This window comes from Nyctibius grandis, chromosome 11 (genome assembly GCF_013368605.1).
Source record: "Nyctibius grandis isolate bNycGra1 chromosome 11, bNycGra1.pri, whole genome shotgun sequence".
Classification (NCBI taxonomy): domain Eukaryota; kingdom Metazoa; phylum Chordata; class Aves; order Nyctibiiformes; family Nyctibiidae; genus Nyctibius; species Nyctibius grandis.
Genome location: NC_090668.1, coordinates 8096539 through 8122310, shown reverse-complemented (window position 1 = coordinate 8122310; position 25772 = coordinate 8096539). Strand labels below are relative to the sequence as shown.

Below are 25772 nucleotides of genomic sequence, written 5' to 3'. Positions count from 1 at the left end.
CAATATGTATTTGAGCTTATAATAGATCAAAATATTTTCCTGAAGAAACCACACAAACAAACAGGGAAAAAAAATAATAATGAAAAGTCATTGAGCTTTTAGTCTTCAAGTTAAGAGAGAACAGGAATATGCTCTAGAAAAGTAAACTGAGTTAGTTAGGGTAAGAAGTCATCCTCCAGTCAGCTCTCTGGTAAAGTACTTACATCTGACATTTCTTGTACTATACTACACAGTGATATCCTAAAAAATACCTGAAAATAAGCAAGACACTATATTTTTCTTAAAACAATACCTGAGAAAGTCTGGTGCTTTAGAAATCATGTTTTCGAAATCTGCAAATCCTAGTTTCCCATCGCCATCCATGTCAGCTTCTTCTATCACTTTCTCACAAACTAGAGTGATTTCTTCGGCTGTCAGCTCTTCTCGGGTCAGCTTATTGAGGGTTTTTTCCAAGTCTGATTTACAAATGAAGTTATCTGTGTTAAAATCTAAACAATAAAAGAACCAAAGCAAAGATCACCAACAACTCTCACACTCATTGACTTCAAACAAAGGCGGCATACAAAAGGATCTCAGTACAGTACCATAGATCTTAAAGGCATAGATTGCTTTAAGCTCTCTGGGAGCCATTTCACTGAGCACAGAGAACATATCCACAAAATCATTGAAGCTGAGGCTCCCCCCTCCATCTTCTGAGAACGATTCCACAATCCTTTCCTTGAAGGGATTCTCCTGTGAAAAACAGATAGATAGATAGATAGATAGATTTTAGTATTTGGAAGACTAAAGAACCTGCAGACTCCCTGTTAATGAGTATACGCATGCTTTATAAACGTTAAGGTAAAGGTACTAAGAGTGTGAAGATCATCTGCACGTAACAGGTTCCTGACAGGGTGTCAGACTGACATGGTCAGGAGGGTTACAGCTCCTACATTAAGAAGCTAGCACACACAAACAGGGGACGACAGGAGGAGAAGGAAACAGAGACCAAGGTGGAAAGCCAGTGAAACAAACAGGGTCTTTATGCCTTCTGGTGGCACCTGACTGAAGGCTGGAGGAACAAGTATTATTTATGAAACCACTTTAAAAAGTAAATATCTGCATGCCACACCTGATTGATGTGGAACCATCAATCAACCATCAACCAGATCATGTCTGTTCATTAAGGATGCAGAGTCACATCCAGTAGAATCTTGTAGAAAAGTCTTTCATTTTCAATCTCATACCCATCAATGTCCAACCTCTGGTTGAGCTGACTACAAATTCCAGAGTTTTAAATGAAATTTCATCTCTGCAGCAGATGATCCTAAGATCTACAACAGTCTACAACTACCTGAAGGGAGGTTGTAGTGGAGTGGGAGTCGGCCTCTTCTCCCAGGCAACTAGCAATAGGACAAGAGGACATAGCCTCAAGCTTCGCCAGGGGAGGTTCAGGTTAGACATTAGGAAGCATTTCTTCTCAGAAAGGGTCATTAGACATTGGAAGGGGCTGCCCAGGGAGGTGGTGGAGTCACCATCTCTGAAGGGGTTTAAGAAAAGACTGGACATGGCACTTAGTGCCATGGTCTAACTGACACGGTGGTGTCAGGGCAATGGTTGGACTCGATGATCCCAGAGGTCTCTTCCAACCTGATTGATTCTGTGATCTGGCTACTACAGAACTATCACCATGAGAAAAAGAAAGTCCTCTAAGCAAAACAGGCTGGACTTACTGCATTAATAACCCAGTATTTAATGTTGTGAATTTCTTGGAAGGAAAAGACCTCAAAATACACAACAAGAGCTAAAGATAAAGATGGTCAACTGAAATCACAGGGGAACTTGGAAGCATAATGAAATTTGTCACTCACATAGAGGTAACATTTAAGATACATTTTGTTATAGCCTCAAAAAATGAAAAGTTTTAAGGATTCTTGTTAAAATTCAAGCATAACATACAAAAGCTTCATTTCTCTAAGAGAAATCTGAGGTGTGACTGTGCACATGGACATTTCAAAGAACATCCAGTTCCTGGAAAGCAGCATTCCTTTTTTCTTCAGGTGATTGGTCAATGTGTAGATTCACACTATGGGATGACCCTTTGCAGTGTTTAGTTCTGGGATGCAAGTAGAAAAGTGGTCAGACATTTGGGTACAAGCCGTGGATTGATCAAGACTATACCACACCTACGTACATTTGTCAAGTCATGTCACCTGGCAAATTTAAGAACAAATTTCACTGGCCACCCCAGCTGGAACTTAGAGATACGTCTTCACAGGAGCTACACTGGCCATTCACATCCTCAGAGAGCATACCTGATTCTACCAATCAGGAGGTTGCAATTTAATGATAACAAAGCACTCAGGATACATCATCTATCTAAGATGATGTCTTTGGGTCTTACACTTTGTGCTCTAGGATTGCTTCCATGGTAGAAATTAGTTGGAGTCTGCCAAAAGGCAAATATCCATCTAGTGACAAACCATGTAAGTGTGCATGTGAACCTTCTGAGGATTGGTGAGATCTGAGAAACAGATACTGGAAGAGTAATTCCCCAAAATAACCAAGATTCAAATTTCACTACTGCCAAGATCTCTTCAATCTTTCTGGCTGAAATAACGGCAGGAATAAGGCTGTTTTAATGGACAGGTGAGTAGGGACCACAGAGCCATAGGTTGAAATGACAGCCCATTAAAACAGTCAATACTAAATTCAAATTCTCCTGCAGGGTTCGATGACTCTAGTAATTCCACAATAGGGAGCATGCCTACAGATTTCAAAGGGTAGGAGATTAATGAGCTCATTGTGCTCTGAGCTGAATACATAAGGCTAAACTCATTGTTCAGATGAAGACAAAACCAGGCCAAATAAAAATAAAACAGAAATTAAACAGGGTAGAAAAGAGAGATTCCTGAAAACAAAAAGACAACAGCCTCAAAAAAGCAGCAGGGTCACAACTCTCAAGAGTCTCAGTATGAAAACCAACACCCCAGAATGAGCCAGATGGCTGAAAGTCATTGTAAAAGGATATGTAACGATCACTCACATCATGTGCATGATGTGTAGAGGGGGTATAGCAGATGTGCATCTGTGGGTACTGCTAAGGATAAAGTATCTGACTTGAGTGCTTGGAAATATGCCTGTTCATGGTATGAACAAACATACAGACACTCAGTGGAAAACAATTGATTCTATTGTTTCAAATTGTCAGTTTAGTAATAAGCCAAAGTAAGATTCGTTTGGGCTGAAATATATGCCAAAGGCCCCCTTCCTTCCTAGAAGCACATAAAAAAATTGGTGTATCTGTTAAATGTTTAATAGTAGAGAACGTTAAATATCAGACTGGATGAGAAAACAAGTTAGAAAAATTATCTTTTTTTATTTCTAAAATATTATATTGCTTCCTTTGGAACAAACTTCGTCAGAATTAAGTGCCATAGTAAGAGGTGTAAACTGACATCTTAGAGGCAGCATCGGGTAACAAACGGAGTACACAGATGAAAACATCCCTATCAGCGTGACTATCAAAACCAGGACTTTCTGCATTAGAAATGCCAGACATGATCTCTCTGACTGAATAAGCATATTGCAGTTGCATAAGATGAATTATCTATTTGGCAAGTCAGAGATCTTGAAAATACAGACGAATTAACAATGAATTAAATGGACCTAAGCATACTTCTTAAGTAACTCTTTGCCAAATGGATCTCTAAAACCTAAATGAAAAATAAAATCTTTCCTCATATTGATTTCTTTCCTTTAACTTTCTCATATTATATGTCTTCAGGCAGTATATCTGTGGCTTACACAATGGAAAGTATTAGTTTACCTTCACAGATACTTTTCACATCCTTTCTGTAATTTCATTACCTCTACTCCAAAGAGCACAGATTAGGGGTCCATCATATTTAAAGGAAAAGCCATGGGGGAAGGGAGTAAAGGGGAAAATGATACTGTTCCTTCCTAGATTGTTTTCCCTTAAGCACTAAGTTGTTAAAAAAGAATAATTTTAAAACTAGTATCTTACACTGTCTTGTTAAAAAGCTTTTTCTGTCCTCTCACAATAAAAATGAGAGGGGAGACAGAAACAATAAAGAATTGTTACAGCTAAAACTCTGCTGTTTCGCAGATTGATGCTGCTGTAGTGGCTTGAGATAACCCTCCTAAATGTACCATCCATCTTTCTAACGATCACTTTTTATACTCAGGTAATTGTGTTTCTACGCGTTTTTGAATGTCGTGTGGCATCTATTCCAACACACAGACCTAGAACACCATACAATAAAACATAAGTTTTCTAAGAAACTATTATAAGGTTTATTCCTGAGATTGCAGCTAAATTTTACTCAGTCACTTGTTATTTTCCTCTCTGCTCTAGTTTCCATCATAGGCTCTAGGAAAGCACCGCGTTGCCCTTCTGCCCTACCCGTTTTCCAGCTTGATGAATTAATTTAAAGTACTGTATCCTATTTTCACAAGCTGACTGCGTTTTGGAAATAAGAGGTTGCAAGTAAAGTTGTAAGATAGGTCAAGATAACTAAACTCAAGATGCTGGACAGTCATTACAAAATGCTTCTCAGTTTTATATCCACAGAAACATGATGACCACTTTCTCTTTTGTATTTGGACATAAGTCCCCACTGACATTAGGGAATATACTTAAATGCACCGAGCAGTCTGCTTTGCAGACTACTGAAAGCCAGAATCCCTTTGGATGCTTTAATCAGGACTTGTTCAGAACTGATCAGAAGCAAACCTTTCTCAAATTTCAGGAGTTACTCCTAAAAAAATAGAAATTAACTCTTATCAGACAAACATTAATATAAAAATGGCTAAATTGGTCATTACCAGACCTCCATAGGAGAGGCTGGTGCCTTGGAAGGGAAGCATAATAAGTGCAACAGCAAATTGAAAAGATTAAGAAAACGCTGCACAAACCAAGTCTAAGATACAGCTAAATTGATAAGTTTACATCTTAGGAAAGATCACGTCATTCTGTCAGGAAGCAGAAATGTATGACAGCTCAGCAATGACCTCACCTCTTTACTGAAAGCTGCACTATGGTCACAACAGCCAAATAACCAAAGATTCTGGTTGCATATGGAATTGCTTAAATATTACAGAACATAATAGTGTATCATGGGAATATAAGGCATTTTAACAAAAACTGATTCACTAACTATAGCAGGAAACCGCCGACAATACTGGTAAAGACCATCAGGCAGGTTCAGATTTGAAGTTCAATGGAGAGAAAATGGCCCTCACTTATTACACTTGGAGAGCATACAGTTAAGACACACAGTTAAAAGGGGCTTCAGAGAAGCAAGAAGCATGGTCTGAAAGGGGTAAAACATCCATCATAACTAGAAACAACTAACATAATGCAGAGACAAGGAAGGTGGGATGAGCTGCAGGCGAAAATTGGCCAGAGCAGGGGTGGGGGCTTGGGAAGAGTATCAGCCTGCTCTCACAGCTGTCGTTGCCCATCACATGGAAAGCTTTGAAACTGAGGACTCATTGAAATAACTTCTAAAATTCCATCCTATTAAAATTGTAGGAAGTGTTTTCATTTTATTTTGAAGCAACTCGCATGTATTCATGTTTAAACTTACCAAAAATATGGTGCTAACATTGGTTCAGAAATGTGTGATCAATTCACTGTTCCCTGTGTGTACTTTCTTTCTCCTGATTCCTGTGTCTGCTGGTCACTCTGTTTCAGTAGTGTATGGATTTATGAACTATCTTACTCACTGCTGCAGCTAATGACAAGGCCTGCGAGGATCAATGAAGTTACCGCGTGAGCCAAAAAAAGAAAGCAACAGACTGTAAAGTGAATGAAACAAAAATGGTTCCCCTCCATGAAGTCCTTTTATGACCAACTCCTGACAGAAGGATTGTTCCACACAATAACCACAGACAGGCCACACACCCATTTGAGGATTCTGACGATTAGGGATGTATGTGTCACAAATAAGATGGCCACCCACCCACTCCTACAGATCATACATGATCTCTGTCATCAGGTTACATTCCCACACCTACCTCTGGGGAAATGTGAGTGAAATCAGTTTCGTTTTGAAATAAAATCACTTTCACTTTCTACATGGTCTCATATTGAACAGCTCATATAATTGCTAAAATTTTGCAATATTAATTGCTGCAATCTCACAGCTGCCCATATGCCCTAAAGTTAATTTATTAGACTGCTGCTTGTGTAACCAAGATTGTAAAAATTAGAGAACAGAGACTGCAATGAAACAGATGGAGTAAACTAGCTCTGTTAACTGCAGTGTAATGGTAGACCTAATCAACCTAAACTATCTGCCCCTTCTTTATTTATTTATTTCTTGTCCTGACTTTCAACTTTTAAGAATCATGAGTTAGTGAATAATTCATTACCAATTAAGGTGAGTGACCATCAGCATTTTTTTTCTTTGAAACACAAAAATCCTAGCTCAAAACATTAATGTGTGAGGTAAAGATCTTTCTTTATAGTAGCAGAATCTAATTTAGAAAAGTGCATTATTGATTCTATCCATTTGTCACAATCTGCAGTGGTATTGAGCTCAACATTGCCAGTAACTAGAAATGTAATGTGTATATGAAAAAAGCCAGGTGCATTGAAATTATCGCTAATTTTATTAGAATTCAATAGTCATTTAGTTCATTTATTTCTATTTTAAGATTTAAATGTTGGCTTTGTCTTCACCTTGATGAAAATTTACTGAAGAAAGAAAACACCATAACGATTTATTTAGCAGTCTGGTCAAGTTGCAAATGTTGAAGATATTTTTTTCTTGGCGTATGAGCTGGAGTTACTACCTAGATGGCTTGGAAAATGAACTCTAGGGAAAAGACTCTCTCCCCCTACGCCCCATCTCCACAGGTAATTGCAAAATGCTCCATGACCAAGACTGACCCCAGTTTATAACTGAGATCCCAAGTGGCATTTTAATATCTTTTAGTGACAGTGTTTTGAAAGAGTTATGGAGGAAGACCCACTCTCCTCTAACTGATATTTTACTGGAAACAAGCTCACTAGCTATTGAAATAATTTTCTCTGTGAACTACTAAAATTCCTGAAATCCAATGAGTCGTTTGACAGCAATATTTTTAAGGTTCTTCCACAGCCTTATGAGACTTGGGAGAGAATTATTATAAAATTTGACGATGAATTTTGTCCTGCTATTTTCATGAAATCAAGTTCCATTACCCTGGAGACATCTTCTAAAGCAGGGTCAGGAAGCCTCACAGACTTAATGTGGTGCAAGAAAACAGATTATGGTCCACTTTACTTACGGAAGTCTATTAGGAAGTCTATTATCATTATCACTTAAGTTTGCTAAGGTAGCAAGATGTGCTCCTGTATCTCAAAATCTAATCATGGTCCAGTATAAAATTTCTGGTTTGTATCTCAGCTTAAGTACCAGGCTGTCTTGTACATATAGTAGTCTCCCATCTCTAAAGCTTTCATAGAATGAGCTGTTCCCTTAAGTGTTCAATCCTGTATTATTGAAGCCAAAAAGGATGTGATTATCGTTTCTTGCTTTCTTTTCTGAACTTAGCCTTGATTTTTCACAAAGCAACTATCAGCCATCTGGCAGTTAAACTCTGAAGAGTCATATAGCTGAGCAAGAGAGTTTCATGTTGTGCTATCAAGACCCTAGAGATAATAATATAAAACTTAAGGAATACTGCTTGTCCATACCAGAAATGCCAGTACAAGCACCTAAGACGCTACAGTGATGAATGAGTTGCAGACATGCTAGAGATACATAAAACTACTTGCAGTAATGGATGAATAAATCAAAACCCCCTGAGGATGATACATTTTATCACAAAGATAAGAATTCAATATTTATGCATAAGCAAAAATAGCAGATGGCTGAAAACAATCAGAATATTTCAAGATGCTCCCACATACTTAAGACTTTGTGAAGCCCATGCTATTTCATCTTGCTAGCTACTAAACAAACTGATTAGTTTATTTTATATTCACATAGGTAAGACCATTAGTAATTCTTGTTGTATTGTATTCCATACAACACTAATTTGCATTTTTATATACAGCTGTCCATCCAACATGACAGCACTTCAGTAAGTCACGCAAATATTCCTATTTCAAGACAAAGAATCTTCTTCCTTTTGTACAAGCTGCTCAACTTCAAATGACTGGCTCCAGGTAACTGCTAAGAGCAGGTCCTTTAATTACATCATCTCAGTGAAATCTCACTGGGGCATCAAGAATAAATCAAACAGATGTAGGGATGGCTTCTATGGGGAAAAAAAAAGTATAATGTGGGAACTGTCATAAGTATCAGTTCATCCAGCCCACCAGCCTAATTCTAACTGGAACCAGTACCAGACAAGGCAAGAATCTTAAAAAGGAGGGAGACAGATGCAGTGATCCTTCCCATAGTATATTCCGAGATTAGTACAATGAGCATTTCAGGGACTTTGAGTTAGATATTACATCCAGATCATGAAACTTAATAGCAATCTGTGGAATTCTGCTCTATAAAAGCACTTAAATAATTTTTGAAGACTGTCTTTGCCAAAATGTCTTGTGGCAATGAGTTCCTTGATATTCACATGTTATGTCAGCTGTCCATCTGTAATTTCATGCAATAGTTCCTTGTCTTTGTGAAAAGTAGTGCATAATTGTTCTCTATTCACCTGTTGGTATCATTGATCTGATCCCATGGTCTTGTAGGTAGGATAAAGATGACTTAAAGCAAGCCTTCCAATTCCCAACTTTTAGCTCCATTGAGTAATTTAACACTATACTCCAGAATACAGCCTAAGGGCCTAATTAGGTCTGCTTGTGCTAGCAACTTCTCACAGGCTACTGATTTTGACACCTAATTAGGTCTTAAATCTAATTTTAGATAATCAAGTTTGAAGCCTTTTTTGCTATCTCCAAATTGGACTCAATTTGAGGTAACTAAAATACAGGGCATCTGTGCTACGTATTATTAATTTTGCCTGTTGCCTGATTTCCTTATTTGTATAATAAGAAAAACAATACAAACGTTTGTGTTATACAAAACTTATGTGAAATATTTATAAGATATCTGAATGGTTAACATACAATAAGATACTTTATGCAATTGAATGAACTGAAAATAACTTTTCAGTAAGATCCTTACACGCCCTATTTTAAAGTTCCATGAATACTTCTCTAGATGCACTTTTTTCACCATTAAGTATACAGGCACATGATTTAGGCTCTTTCATAGACATTTCAATACATTTAAACACATAATATTGTTGAAAAATAATGTTTTCTTGAATGCTACTGATACTAAAAGTTCATATATAAACAAACCTTGAATTACACCACTTTCGTATCCTGTTCCTACTTCACACTGTGTAACATAATGGGCAAAGATGAGAAGATTTTTTTTTTTTTTTAAACTATGGTACCTGCATGATTTATTAAACATCATTCATTTTACTGGAGGTGAGCTAGGAAAGTTAACTTTGCAAGCTGCAGAGGAGGGAATTACATTTATACCTGTGGCAGTTGAGGACACATACTTGGACATGCACACAGCTGGTCCGAAACTAACCTGGAGCTGGATTTTAATTAGGGTTGGGTTATGGAGCTTTAGGAGTTGAAAGGCTGAATAGCTTTCAACCAGCTAATGAAAGAACCATTTTGTAAGTTCTAGGAACAACTCATAGCCCATCACAGGTTTCTATTCTGTAACTATTTCAACAACAGTGAGGTGTATACTAATTTTATTCCTATATTATACAATACTGTTAAGGAAGGTCATTAGCAAAACAGCCTTGCCAAAATCCTTAACCGTTGACATGTTTAATAACTCAGTGTAGATGTGCTATGTTGACAACAGTAGCATTTATGGCTTTTATGACAGGAGTAATGACATCTAATGTTTTCCTTGCATTTTTTATTTATAAATTTTAAAATTTAGAATGTCTTCATTTTTTATGTGTAATTTTGGAATTAAAGCTAGTTACATCTCCATCTACTGTATTACAGGGCCAACTCATCATTAGAAAGAGTATAAACATATACTATGATTTTCCTGACGAATCCCATGCTTAGTGTGAAAAAGAATCCTAAATTATTTCTCAGTTGCTTCAGAAACCCAAATTTCTAAGCTGTACATAGCTATCTGGTAAATCACAGTCATAACTGAAGGATGAAAATTTTTCCAAGGTCTTCTATTGAATTAAATGCTCCTGTGTGTTTAATCCCTAATGTTTTCATCTATGTGAAATGCTGGTCAAACACTTTTTAACAAACATTCTTTAGAGTGAAATGTGCTTCTTGTTCAATAAATGGTATTGTCCCAGAATCAAACATGCAGTAAGTATGGTACTAAAGGAACAAGGAGTTCTGTGAACTTCAACTTGAAATCTAATTCAAATGTCTTTCACTTGATGTTGGCTTAACCTCCTCCCCAACCGAATTTCTAAAGCACTGCTTATGCTTGTACTTTTTTTTTTCCCCCAAATATTCAATATCTTACAACATTAAGGAAGAATTTCTAAATCGTTGAAATCGAGTGGAAGGCCATCAATTACAAGCTTTTTATGGCATTGCTCTTAAAAAGCTTAAGAATACTAAATACAACTATCACAGTGAAAATATAGTTGTTTCTATGTGATAGAAATTTAAAGATGTTAGCTAATTTGCATACATGAAAAAGAAAAATAGATCACAAGACCAAAGACAATATAATGCAATGAGCTGTTTAAAAAATAAATGCTAAAAAACCATATTTGTCCTGTTAAAACCATATTCGATTGTTAAAATGATAAAATAATAAAAACAAATACTGTCTCATTTTTTTTGCACGATTGCTTTATGGCTACTGCTTCTCTCATTTCTAGTTACATGGACTGTCTCTCCACTGACTGTTATGTAATGACTCCATGAAAAATGAAAACTCCTGATAATTAAGAACAACAATATTTATTGTGCTCTTGCAGCTGAGAAAAAAAGGGGAAAATGTTTACTTTTGATTACCAATGTTCTGCACACCTCTGGCAAATTTCCTATCAACAGACTGAGATGAGAAGTTCTGATTTCTAACCAGCTCTTCACACAGATACCCCAATGGCTTCTAAGGGATCAATATATACAAAGTGGAAAGATTGCTAAATTTTATTTTATTTCCTACTCATTTCCTTTAACATCTACCCCAACTATCTCTGCAAGAAAGACAGCCACCTCAATATGTTCCAGTTTCTGGGGCTGCTTTTGCCCTTGAACAGTAACAGGAAGGGGAAGACCTCAGCATGCCACATTGGTTCAGGATATCAAACTCGCTTGGCAAAACCTCTGGCAGATGAGCTACATAACTTCAGAAGATACAGTTTGTAAGCAGTCAGAAGTGATACCTTTAGCTCAGGCATGTTTATTATAAGCTGCATAGGTAGTTTAACATCTGGGTCCTTTGTATAGTCCATGGGCACAACGTTTGGTGCCATTTCATGGTATCGGCCATGCAACCTGTAAACAAGCAGAAAAAAAAAAGCCAATAACCAATTTTAAATAACCAATTCCATTCATACAGTAATCAGACACAAATCTATCTTGCAGCTCTAATTATTATTTTTAGTGCACAAGTCTGAGCCCACCAAATTCCCATCTTTTTCAAAAAAAGAGGGCTTTGATGCAGTATCCAGCGTAACTGCTACTAACATCCGTGCATAACTTGGTGTTTCACACTACCCGTATATAATATTTAAGCACTGTATAGGTACATGCACAGAAGCAGCAGGTCTGGACCAATGTACTGACACTGTGAGTATAATCCAGGGATCACATCTCAGTGTAGATTGTTGGTTGATCTGCACTACACAAGAAAAAGTTGATGTTTAACAGCTCAAAGAATTTAAAACCCAAACAATATGCAACTGTGATGCTATAGACAACAGTATCCTTGGGAGACCTTACTTATGAATTAAAACAGCCCTTTTTCTATCTGTGCCTCACTAACATAGCAGATTTAGTCTTACAATTGTAGCACTGGCTGACACCAGCACACAGACCATTTCCACTTCATTCCATTTCACATAGTTTAGTTTCTTTCTTCATTCAACTTATTCATCAAACCAGTATATTTGAAAGGCAATAAAAATAAGTGTTTTTCCTGTGAGATGCAAGTCAAACATTCATAAACCTAGTTTCACTCTCTAAAGCTTGCTTGTCCTGCTAACAGTATTATGTTATCATTTTGGTAAGGGAGCTGGGAAAGGAAGAGTCAAAGGCCATGAAACGCATCGACGTTTCTAAAGGTTTAGAAGCTGAATACCAGTAAATTATAGACTGTCTCAGTCTCACGTACAACCTGGGCAAAGACTGCACAAATGTTTCTATGACAGTACTTCCAACTGTTAATTGAATTAACAAGTGTTAATCCCACCCTTTATTTGCTGTCTCCAAATATTTCAGTGAATGACTTCAAAAGCGTGGCCCAAAAGCCGAGAGAAAAAAAGCCATGCGTAAAGAAAACATCAAATTAAGCAGGATGCAAATTTAAAAACTATCTCAGCACATATATTCTCACTGGGATGTTCACTCAAACTAGCAACAGAAACATTTCAGGTAAAATGGGTATTCAATTCAAACTTACCAACGGATCTCAAATTTTGAGCTCTCAAACTACAGACAGAAATCACCAGGTAAGTAAAATATTACCTGTCTACAAGCAATTCATATATTAGAGAGATCAACTCTACCGATTTTCTGATTTTACTGATTCTAGTGGTATCTCATTCTAGCAGGCAAGTATCTAGAATCCAAGATCCTGTCAAATAACAGCACAAAAAGGTTGGAGAGGGAACACATGTATCCTAGTGCTCAAAGATTAGCCAGAGATCAATATATTTAGCATGAATGTATGACCTGCCAGTCCTCTCTATCACATGTAAAAAGAATAGGAAGGAAGATTAGGTAGCTGTTGTTCACAGAAAACTTAGGAAGTGTCACATACTATAAAATGTAATTTTTGTCATACGTGAAAATTTGGTCTTACACCTAATTCACAAACTGCTTAGGGCAGAAAGTGGTCATTTTGCCATGTCTTATGTACTAATGCAGAGTATTCTGGCCTCTGATTAGGTCACATGTACTACTTATATACAGTGAAAAAGCTATATTTATTATCTTGTGACTTATTTTCATTTTAACAAAAAAATCCTGCCTGCTCACTAGGTATAGTAACAATTACAAATAGAGATTAACATCTTTTAAACAGCAGAACATAAACAAACCAGTAATACAGGAAGTAATGCCTCACCAACCCCTTCATCTTTCCAGCTTTAGCTTCAGCAACCCACAAGCCCCACAAGCAACTGAGCTACTTCAGATTAATGTGGGTAATGAATTTCAAAAACTAGGAGAAAATAATCTACAGGCATCTCTTTTCTCAGCACCTCTTTGGTCATGATTATGATGTGTCACAAAGAACAAATAAATGGAACATAGAAACATGTTTTGTCTGGATCTTAGGCAACTAATGTCTTTACACTGTGCAGCAATATATTGTGCCATACAGGAAATTAAATATCCACTGATCTAAGCATATTTCAGCTGCTTACCATGGCTCACACAGACATTTCATAAATACTGTGTAATTCAAGATGCAATAGCCATTTCCCCCTCCAGCAACTGATTTCCCTGTTGTAAACAGCAGCTACAAAGATGTTCCTAAATACAACAGAAAAAAACAGCTTAAAAGCACTTAAAGGAAAGCAAACCTTTCAAATCAAATACCCATCTAAGGATTTTTTTTTTTTAAAGCTAGAATACTGAAATGGTGTTCTAGTCTTCATGAAAATAAGGCATTTGTCATTGGAACGGCTTGACCATTGTGGGCAACATTTCAAAACACACTAGCTGGCAATGCCTGCTTATTTTAACTGCCAAGATTTACTTCTCTGCTTCCTCTAGTATTAGACTTTTCTGTCTTTGCTCTGTCTTCTCCAACAGGACTATGAATACAGACACTGAGTTGGGCATCTTAAAGGAGTTCTCCATAATGTTTTTCAGAAGACATGGAAGGGATTGGAACAAAGTGATCTGTGCTTCATAGTTTACTAAACTTGTTATATTAATCTAAAATGCAAGGTATAGAATTTCTCTTATTTTTCAATAAAAAACTCTGAACAAACCTCATCTGTAAAAAAAACCAGCTGAGTCAACTTCTACTGGGAACAAACTTGACAGAAGTCTAAAACTGTTGTGGGAAAGTATCTGTTACTGAAATACAATCATATCACAAGAGTAAATAAACACCTGTTAATGGTAACAAAAGAAACAGCCACAACAGTGTGAATTTAAAGTTACTTTAGTACTGGGAATAACAGTGCTACAATAGTGACTGAATACTAAGATGACAAATAAAAAGTACTTATTATGGGTACATAAAAAAGCACTTCATTGTCACCACTGTGACTCACAGTGATCTGGTACTCAGTACTATTTTGGTAGAAATACTCTAGCTTCTTATGATGCTCACCAAATTGAGTAAGAAATTTTGAAACACCACCTACAGAGCAAACAATATTATTTTAACACAAGAAATACCCTTGTAAGGCACATGACAGGTTGCAATGCTGTGTCCCCGATGCCATTTGCTGTGAAGCAAAAATCTTATTTCAATGACAGAGGCTTAGAGGGGAGAGATCAAAGAGAGTGCACAGCCTCAAGGCACATAGCAGAGCAGTTAGGTTTTGTATTAAGATATTAGAACTGCCTTTCTTTTCCCACAGATATCAACTAATTTGTGTCTTCTAGTATAAGGCCAACAAAAACACCCCTACTTTACTGTGGACAAGGCACCTACATTAACTGTAAAGAATATAGCACGTCCACCTGATGGCACCGTGGTAAGTACAACTACCCAAGACTAATGCATTCTCTCTCATTGTGCTTTTCCTACTACTTCAGACATTGAGTTTTTGCAATTCCTTCAAGAAAAGTGGTACTACCCTAGCACATTTACACCTCCATACAACGTAAATACACTGATTTCAGAAAGCATCTCAAAAAAAATATTCAAAGCATCCCTCTGAAGGGATTAGGTTTTAGCTAAAAACATTGCTGAAGGACACAGAATAAAAACGCATTCCTTCAGTTTGCTGCCACAGCTTACAATAAAACTAATTCCACTTTCCCTTCTACGAGGAGTTACAGCCAGAAGAATCGACTTGAACAACACATTTGCTGACAGAACTCACTTAATTTTTAGAATCAGAAAGGGAAATGCATGCCCAGGGACGGGAGGTGGGGAAAAACAACCAAAGCAAGAAAACACCTCCCCCTGCCAAACATCTGTACTGTAATATATATATGTCCCTAGCTATACACGTTAGTACATGCAGTTTCTACACCTATGTTTTGTTCAGCAGCATCCACAATGCAGACAGTATTTATTTTTCCAGAAATCTGGTAATATGTTCCCAGTACGTCCATTTAAAGTTGAGTCTTTCTTTTATCTCTGAACATGAGCAGAAAGGCATTGCCAGGCACTAGTACCTAGACAGCCTTCCAGCACACCGCCTCGGGCTCAGCAGGACTCTTGCTAGAATTAGCTGGAAGGCAGATGATGGACACAGAAATGAGCAAGTAATTAACAGCAGATGTGAAGGCAGCTCCAATATCCTGTTCTCCCACTAACTATTCCGTTAATTCACCCAATTGCTCAAAGATCTGTAGGTATAAGAGCTTTCCACCTGAGTGGATTGCACACTAAAGCATCCAAATGAGTCTGTAGGAAGTGGCTGTGATCCAACTCCTGCAAACTAAATTACAGCAATAAAATAGTCTTTCACACACTTCTATCTGCAAGGATCCTACAACTCTGCAATAGCCTTATTACACGGCATGATTAACTAATATCACAATGAAAAAGGCCATAAGATTTCTCTAGCTTAGATTCCAAAACCAACACACAGTATATTGCACAAGATCCATCATCCTTTGTAATAAAATAAACAAACAAACAGACAACCCAAAAAATAGTAACACCTTTTCCCACTGAAAGTTCTTTATGCTGGCAAGCTCTGCAGGGACACCACGCACCGGTTTATGACAAACTAAGCACTGGCTTGCCAGTCTCTCAAATGACCAGATTTTGTAGAAAAAAGGCAGGAAAAGTAACAGACCTGCCTCAGCCTCTTACAGGATCCTGAGAAAGCCACATATCACAGTGAAACACCATCCCTTTTGCATGAGTTTCAGCAACACTTCTGTTCACTTGAGTAACCTACACCACACTGGGTGAGTATTTACTTTTTGGCAAGGAAACTGGATGCATTTCTGATCAATTATTCTATAAGACCATGTAAAGACCAGTAGACATAAGGGTTATTTACACCCATAATCCTCCTGTCTTTATGCAATACATCACTACATCGATTTGTCATACCACTGCCATAATTGGACCAAGTACTATGACCAACACTGAGAGTCAGACTCAGTAATCATCTCCCAAATGCTGCACCGATTGGCACTGTACAGATTACTGACTGCTCTGACACATCCCTCCATAACATTAATTACTAACTGTAAACAGGAAAGAAACAACTCTGGTAAAGGTTCTATTTCTCCTGTTCTTATAGAAACAGAAGGCACTTTAGATGACCTGAACACATCAGAAGCAGTTGTGACCTAGAGAGGAAAAGCTTTTTGTCCTTCTACTCAGCATGCCCCTCACCAAGAAGCATCTCTGAAAATAACCTAAAGCTGCTTTTGCTCTCTGCCCTAATCACAGAAACATTTATGTCTTGTCAGGGGAGCAACATAAGGTTTTGCAGTTCTGTCTAAACACATGTAGATTTGGAAAGGCTGACATTGCCCTATACAGACCATCATACATATTCAGAAGCCCAGGACCTGCAACCAGTCTCACTGTCTTTACAGTACTGACTACAGATCCTGCAGTAATATTCGCTTCAAAGAATTCTTCTGGATGCATGCAGAAGCATTTTCCCATTCCTGGGTGTGCTCTCTTTGTTGCCAGGATGCCTTATTTACTCTGCATGGAAGAAGGGAAGGAAAAGCTGGCAGTGCTTACTAGTGCCTTCCCTCCCACAGATGAGAGTGGGAGGGAATGTAGTGACAAATTTAATGACAAATTTAATTTACTGATGATGCCATGTCCCCACAGATTCTGGTGTATGTTTAAGCTTAATGTACTATAACCAAGGATTAAGGCTGTGATTCTGTATAAATTTCATCCAGTCTAAACCCAAACTACTGATCTGCCCTTGCAGAAATTTCAAGCCCACCCACCCACTCACCTCCCTTGCAGAAGCACTAACACTTAAAAAACTGCAGTGAGGTTCAGGGAACTGATGTGTTTGAAAATACAAAAGTTTTCACAGTCAGCTCCTTGAGGTAACTGATGCAGTTGCAACAGCAGTACTGCCTGTGCAAGTAAATGGGGGTATACTTTGTCTATTGAATTAATCAATTAAATAAGGGCAGAAAAAGACTTACCCCTGCAGGCAGCAGAAGTTTTAAAATCAACTCAGTTGCCCATCAACCAGTGAAAACAAAAAAAGCTGTGTTCAGGAAAAAAAAACAAACAAACAAACCACCAAACAACATCATATTGCCTCCACACCCTACTTTCTGCTTATGCTAACTTTCCTTCTACCACTTGTGAGTATTTTACATGGTAAAAAAGGTGGGTCAGAGTCTGTCCCCACTGCTCAAGGGTGCAGCATCCTGGAATCAGCAAGGGTGACACTTCGTGGATATTTGCTGGACACAGCTTGACTGGGATGTCTCCAAACTCATCCAGCTACACCTGTGTAGACCTGAAAAAAAGAGATTTCCAAGGCTACACACTGCAGCGATCGTTTTAATTTGCTGTTAAGCTTCGAGAGAAAGTCAGGTTGTACCCAAGGTCACCAGAGGGTGCGTTGAAACACACAGCAGCTATTCCTTGGCTTGATATGCATAAGTCACCACCATTAAATCCAGTGACAATACATTACAGCTGGCTGGGCTGACTTCGTAATAAGAACTATGCACTAAAGGAGTGCTGAAAACAAGAGAAAAGCTTGTAATGGCTCATTGATTAGAAATAAGTAGAGGCTTTAAAGTGGCCTTTAGAACCTAATAAACATGTCACCAACTGAGAATGATTTTGTCCTCACCTGAGCCTAGCAAAACAGGTAAAACCTGGCTAAAATAAAGGAAAGCTTTATGGTACAGGAGATGCAGGAATTGTCTAGAAGCCTTTTTTTTTTTCATTCATAGAGGATACAGCAACTTTATTAACAACAAGAATAGAAACATAATTAACAAGATCAATAGCACCTTCAGGATACACTTTCTTCCTGTATGCAGCTTCTTGCACAAAATTCGGGAAGAGTCCCAAGGGTATAGAGTTCCCCCAAACTTTATTCTCTTGGCAGACGCTTTTTCCCCAAAGCTGCCAATATGGGAATTTCCCCTTTTATCATATGAACCCCAAACTTTTTGAGCAATGGGATGTGTTAGAAAAACAGGAGCTGTGTTCTAAGCCCTCCCTCCGTCTGCACAGCAACTTGCTCCACAGGGAGATGCATCTCAAGCAGTTTGCTGCATTTGCTCCCTTATAAGGCTGGCTTTCCAGACACTTGGAGGAAACCACTGCTTATCTCCCCAATTTAACTCTCAGGCAGGTTTCAGATTCAAAGTCCAGCATACAGCTGGATTGGCTAGAAGGGCTCCTCTGCACCTCCTTTCACCTGTCAAAAGCATGCCAAGAAACAGGCAGAGAAGAGAATGCAACAGAATTACTAGTTTTCTTCTACAAAAAGGTTCAAAGGTTTGTTGGCTGTCCACATGGCACCCAGCTTGGTAATTTAGTGCCATATTCCCCCAGCAGTTGCCTAGCTCAGTTAAGTCAGTCTCAAGCTACACAACTTTAATTTACAGATTTTGCGCTTTTTGGCTAGGACAGACATCCAAGAACACCTGTGTTTGAATGCTTGGGTATGTGCCAAATTGTACTAGTCTACAGGGAGAAATAGAAGATGGGCTGGCTGGCAGATAAGCATTATTACTGGAGTAAAAGCTTGTCTGCTAGAAAACCAGATGTACAAAACTGAGTAAGAGAAATACTGCCTTATAAGAGACAACTCAACCATTTGTTCCCATTTACAATCACAACAGAGGCACGTTACATAAACAGATTCATTGCTATGAATAAAGTGTTTTTCCAACCTTTCTTCACATGTCGTTTTTCCCTTATTCTTCTTTCTCTCTACTGGAGATTTTCCAGTACAAGAAATCTTTCTCTAAAGGTGATGCCCAAAACTGGACAGTCTCTTCCTACTCAGGTCCCAACAATGCTGACTAGAACGAAAATCTCCCATTTTAAATACAATGCTGAGGTTAATGCACCCTGGCACTACATTTCCCTCTTTTGCAACGGCATCAGGGAGTTTTGTGGGTTTTGTTCATTAAAATTACACTAACTAGATCAACTAACCCCCTGCCCCATTTTTTTGTTACATTGCATTCTGCACTTGCAAATTTCTCAGTTCTTAGTACTTGACTGTGTGAATTTCCTGTTGCTCATTTTGGATCTAATAATTTCTCTAATATATTGAGCACTGTTGAAAAAGCGAATCTTGATCTTCATAGTGTCTGCAACCCTCTTCACTTCAATGTTTCTTACCATTCTTACAAATTTCCTAAGTATGTATGTTCAATAGGACCTTAGCCAAGAGGTTAGTGCACTTACACAGGTAGAAAAGGACTACTACATACAGGAATATATAAAAGACTTCACAAAATAAAGATATGTTGCATCTGTTTCTTTTCTCTTATCCACAAGAGCAGCCACTCAAAGGAAGAGATTTGCTTTTAACAAATCCACAGTGGCTGCCTCTGAGCACATATTGTGTTCTAGGCACTTACAAACTGATTGTCTACCAGTGTGTTCTGGCATCTTTCCATACACCAAAGGTGTGTCCTGAAGTAATACACACTGGTCTAATTCCCACATTCTCCTTAAGAAAAGCGGGGCGTGTTTTCAAAGCCCTAACACATACCTACCAACAAAATCAGGAACAACTCTAAAAAATAGTCAGCTGTCTTGTAAGTATTTTAGATAATGTTTTGAGTCAGTGATAATACAAATATGTCTACATTACACACCATTCTTTAATATGTTCTTGCCCTGGGCCCATGAGTGAATCTTCTTAGTTGTGTTAAGCACTTCTCAAAATTAACCACTTTTAATAAAGACTTAACAGTGTATTTAGGTTTTCTGGTGATAAATAGCTATCAAATACCAACAATGATCTATGTTTTCTATTTTTCTCTTTCACCAGGCATGTTTGCCTCTGCTGCAGTCTAACTTACTTCTTTCTTTTCCTAGATGCATTTTCATTATTCTGTGTTCATTTCTTCTTCACCTTAAATTCATAAATTCCATTATTTCCTGATAATTTGCAAATTATCCTCACCCAGATTATCAATCAAGAGAATGTCCCCTCAACTCCTTTGACTGCAGCCTGCATTTATGTTGACTCAAGTTGATGCTAGTACCAAAGTCTTACACACTAAAGTTAGACTAAGCCTATCTAACACCTTACTGGTACTGAAATGCTAAGTCTTGCTCTCCTCTCCTTTCCTCATTTTCAGTTGCATTTGCTCACCCTGGCTCTTGTGCCAGCTTTAGCACTCATCTGATCCCTCGGAGAGCTGATTCAGCTCATTAAACCAGCAGAAAATAGATATGTTGTTGTTTGGGCTTTTTGATGGGCTACTTTTCCTGTAGGGACAGATAGAAACACTTAGCCCATTTCATGTAATTGCAGTCTCATGCTGGTTTACATCAGTTTAAATTGATCTAAATTGGAGCTGCCTTATTCATCCCTTCATTCCCACCTACACAACTGTGCCCCTTCCCTTGTGTCCTCGCTAACACATATGCAAATGGATGCTGAGCCAGCCTGGGTGGCTGACTTCAGCCAAAAGACTATTCACTTTTTTTTTGGTAAGGTTACTCCTTGCTGGATTGTCTCACTGAACTTCACAGATGCACAAGAAATGCAGTTCAGCCTAAACAGAACCGGACCCACACTTCCTTCATATCACATCCGAGAGCATTCTGCAGTGTATAAAGAAATGCACACTAGTACTTACTTCCCTCTTAACTGAGGTGGGGACATGCTAAATCAGTAAGTGCTAATTAACAAGGGGGTCATAACCCATTTTATTCCCACCCAGTAAAACGTCACCTCAGACATGCAGAAATACCTCTTGATTCTCTCTATTCCTTAGACAGCAATTTGTTTTCAACAGTTTATATACAGTAAACACACGCTATTGATTGTATTACTATCTGCCATATCATAACCTGATTATGTAGAGGCTCCTACTACGCAGAAACATCACACTGTGAGGATAAGGCAGAAGAAGAAACACAATGATTCCAAGTGACTATTCCTTCTCGCGTGGTTTTAGGCCTTTACAGAACTACTCCCGTGACTTTATTCTTCTAAGCATTTTACATTAAACATTAATATCCAGCTTTGTATACTGTACTTTTCAAACAGAGCATCTATTTTTCACCATCCATTAACCTAATCTCTTATCCCAAGTATATCTATTTTTCACAATCATATTCTAAGGTTGCACTGTTTCTCATAAGTATTTTTGGCTTTGCTCTTTTTGATACAGACAGGGTGCAAAGTCATGCAGGCAATGGCTCCCTTATCTCCTATACACAGCCCACAAGCAGAAAAGTTTTTCTTTACCCTAACGTAAATAATGTAATTAAGTGTAAGTGCATGCTTTGTTCTCTTCTCAGGAAACAGATTGTTTCCTTACAACTTCACTTACAAAATACAAAATGCACTATTAGGCTTTCACAGTACTCAAGCTGAGGTCCATTATATGTTTCTTATTGGAAGAAGCTACACTTCTATTTCACAATAAATTATAACAATTTTGGGCATTATCATTGGCATCACTCATGCCCTTTTATGTTACTGAGCAGAGAAAAGCAAACCAAGACAAAATTCTTTATTCACATTTCTATGCTTTTTAGAGAAACAGCACTTACTAAAAATCTGTCAGGGTTGTTTTAACTTAAATACTATTTCTCACGTTCAACACTTCACTGTTCTTTAATTGTTCTATTTAAATGACCATGTCTACCAGGTGACAATAACACCTCTCAGAGATACCATAAGCCTCAAAGAAATATTCAGAACAGCTTTTTCACCACCATAAAATTTAAAAGCTACAGCTAATATCAGTTTTAGCACACTGCATGTAAAAATAGTTCTAATTACCCTTACCAGGCAGAGCTTGCAATCTGAACAGACAAGACAAAGGAAATATCCTCATACTTAAAAGCCACAAAAATATTAAGGGTAGGTAACACTGACAAATTAAAAGGGCAATTTGTGAAAGGTGCTTAGTTGCTTACATAGACTAGGGACAGAGTAAACAAGTAGACAGGAGCTTCCAATTCCCTAGTCCCTCTCCCACCCACAGTCTCCATGTCAAACTTTCATAGATACAAAAGCATCCTATTGTTCTTGAAGAGCAGGAGAATCTTTTCCACAGTTCAACACTGCTTCCTTTACCAAGTCCCAGGAATTACAGTGACCTCCTCCACTCTATGACACACTTGCCATGCAAGGGAAAAAAAGATGACAAATCATCTGTCTGCAAATGTAGTTTCAAATGACACAGTTTTGAAAAAGACACGTGTAATGTTATGTCCAGCACTGTGTAATCTGTAGTACTGTGCAACCTGCCTAAATCAAAGAGGAAAAAAGATCCAATTCTACTCCAATATTCCTTTATTCTGCCAACAGTTCTGCAGCACAATGGAGTGCTCTTACCAAAATAAATTGTGACCTGTTTTTACCATTACCACAGGTCTTCTGTGCAATACAGTCTGAGGTTTTGGATACAGCATACACCAAAAATCAACCCCAGAATACTGTCATATAAAAAAATATTTGCAAATTCAGATCATTTATTATGTGACTTTTAGAATGTTCTGAAACATTGTCTTCAGTGCCCTGATATCAAACTTCAACATGTTTTTAACTCCGTCTCATGTGTCAAGAAAAACTGAAGAACGCATGTGAAAGTTTTATGACAATTCCATACAGAAATATCTCTTCATTTCAGCCAGTTTTTATCTGCTTGTCAAAGCTGAATGTTGCAAACTCATTCTCTACAAGTATTTTTTTTATCCACTGCAACCCAGAAAAAGAGAACAGAACTTGCTGACTCTTCATTTCACAGCCAGATTTCGCAATGCAGTAAATTCCTTTTTGCCTACCATACAATGACATTTTCTAATTTCATTACTTTAGAACACCTGTTCTTGAAATCTGCAGTGTATTTTTCAAACTACACTTTCAGTGTTTTCTCAGTGGTACGTGATGGCTCAAATTTACATTTTGGAAATGTTTTCCAGATTAAAGAAAAAGTTTGCCTATTCAGATTTGGCAGTTTCCTAATTATAACTTCTGTGGAGATCTTTGATTCCTTATTTCGTTTCTCTCATCAGCATTTTACAGTTCTGAGTCCATTCTCCTCCCACCAATGTTACAGTCTCGCTATAAAACTGGTCACATTTTATGTCATGTTCTTTAAACTGGGCCCGTACTGCACATGTTTTAGGTTTCTGATTTGCCAACAAATTTTTCTCTAGACATATTCTAGGTGTACAAGCAGTCACTTTTCTTCTCACAGTGGAAATCAATGATTCTTTCAGGCTAATTCCAATATTTCCTTAGAGATTATCCCAAAGGAGAAAAAGAAATTACTCCTAAGAGCAAAATGACAGAGTACCACCATTTACAAATCACTTCACCTAGAAGGGTCCAAATTCTCCAATTAGATCACGTATTCAAAGCGACAAAGAAAACCTTAACTTATGTAAAATGTAAAATCCTTAAATTCACAATTATTTCCCTCATAGGAACACAGTACAAATACAAGTAATTCACTCTTTATTAAGCTTTTAACAATTTTGAGTTTAAAGGGGATTTCAGAACTATAAAGCAATTTTTTCAGTTTTTCAATCCAAACAAATTTATTTCAGAAGTCGTGTATCAAGGTAGCCCTGTGAAACACAAGAATAGTATTTGTTGATTTTTAAAAGACTTAGAAGGTGGCCAAAGGTCTGTTTTATACAGGAAATTACACTAAACCATTAGGGATTTTTTTTTTCTGGCTATATAATATACGTATCTGAGATGTGGTGGCTATGCAGGGACATCTTTTATTCCGTATCCAACTGCTGGAACTAATGACAGTACAGGAATATCACCAAATCACTTCTGATGTCTAAACCACAAAGTCTCTGTTATTTTGGGCTCACAGCTGCTTTTCTGAACGAACTGCGATGACAAATTCTGTTATTGCCGAAGTCAGCATTCTCAAGCAAAACTAACAATGTTGCAGCCCTGACAGTACATAGAATGACTATTCATTTTTATTTACACTGCATGACTTTTTGTAGGGTACCACAAGCACAGAATGACACCTTTTAGAGCTAACGATTATGCATCAGTTCTAGAGGTTCACAGCTGAGGAACGCTTTGCTGAAGAAGTTACATCCATGCTATGGTAACTCACTTTTGTGAAGCCTTGACTAGCTTTGAGGTCACCAGTATCTCTGTTGGAGCCAGTCTGCTTTAAGCTTAGTTAATCTTTGGGCCAGCTATCACGCACTCACTGCACACATTCTGACGCCTTCAGTCACACCATCATGTATCATGAAAATGTATTCCAACAACGTGACTAAATTTTAAACCGTAACAAGTATGTTAGAGGGACCCGGACCAAATTAGATCCTGGCTTAGGTGGTGGTATTGCAATGTTCTTAGTGCGCAGTGGTCTCAGAGACGTGCACTGCTGAGGAGTGAGTGCATCATTTTTCTGTGATTAAAGAGAACAAGGTATGCAAGAAAGGAGCCTCTATTTTTCCAGCAAAAAATAAAGCACCCCACTCAAAGCCATGCCATTAGTTTTTGCACTGACAGAGTCACTGAACATCAGTCTTACTGAGGTCTACAGCAACAGAGCAAAGGCAAAGAACATTTCTCTCAGAGACCATGTCTATTTTTTATCTCAAAGGAGTTCACAATGTTTATGAAAACAAAGGCTTCTTATGTCTGAGCAGCTATTCATATTTGAGAATCCTGAAGCATTACGAGCCCCTGGGTCTAGATACATACCACAGATTTATTCTCACTCCCTAAGGGGACAAAAATCCTCCAGAAAAACAACAGGTGTATTGACAGGACAGGATCTGTGTCATACTTTTACAGATCCTTAACCTGAATGGTTAGAAGATCAAGAATCCCTGGCAGGATCGAGGGCAAGAAGTCAGCATATACATAGGCAGAAATTACTTCAGTTTGGCTCAGTCCATCACTACCAAAAAAACCCAAGCCCTTTCTGTAGGGGAAGTTTGTACAGAAACAAACATTCTCAGCACTCTGCAGTTTAAGTTCCACCAGATTTCCCCACACTTAAGTCCATACCAAAAGCTGTACTGACTGATTGGCCCTCACTGGTATAACTGAGCAGAAAAGCAGAAAATTCCTTTCATAACAAGTCACTGGTTCTCAACTGTTCAATGGCTTATCCCCAGAAAAGGCTAAGATATTGACATTAAGCTAATCACCATCTGTTTCCTTATACAGATTTACATATTATAATTGTATCTTGAGTCCAATCCTACACTCATTCATTCATGCAAAATAACTGGCTTTAGTTGGTTTTGTCACAAGTCAGAAAAAAAGATTTAGTCCCTTCCATACAA

At 37.9% G+C, this 25772-nt stretch overlaps 1 protein-coding gene across 1 annotated transcript in view; it reads right to left on the bottom strand.

The window, feature by feature from the left end:
* Positions 1-25772, bottom strand: part of CIB2 (calcium and integrin binding family member 2) — a 42251-nt gene that overhangs the window by 5065 nt on the left and 11414 nt on the right. The window contains exons 3-5 of the mRNA XM_068410663.1: positions 11356-11467; positions 585-732; positions 293-488 (exon numbers count right to left, since the gene is read on the bottom strand). Of these exons, the coding sequence (XP_068266764.1) occupies positions 293-488; positions 585-732; positions 11356-11467 (456 nt within the window). The remainder of the gene's footprint in view (positions 1-292; positions 489-584; positions 733-11355; positions 11468-25772) is intronic.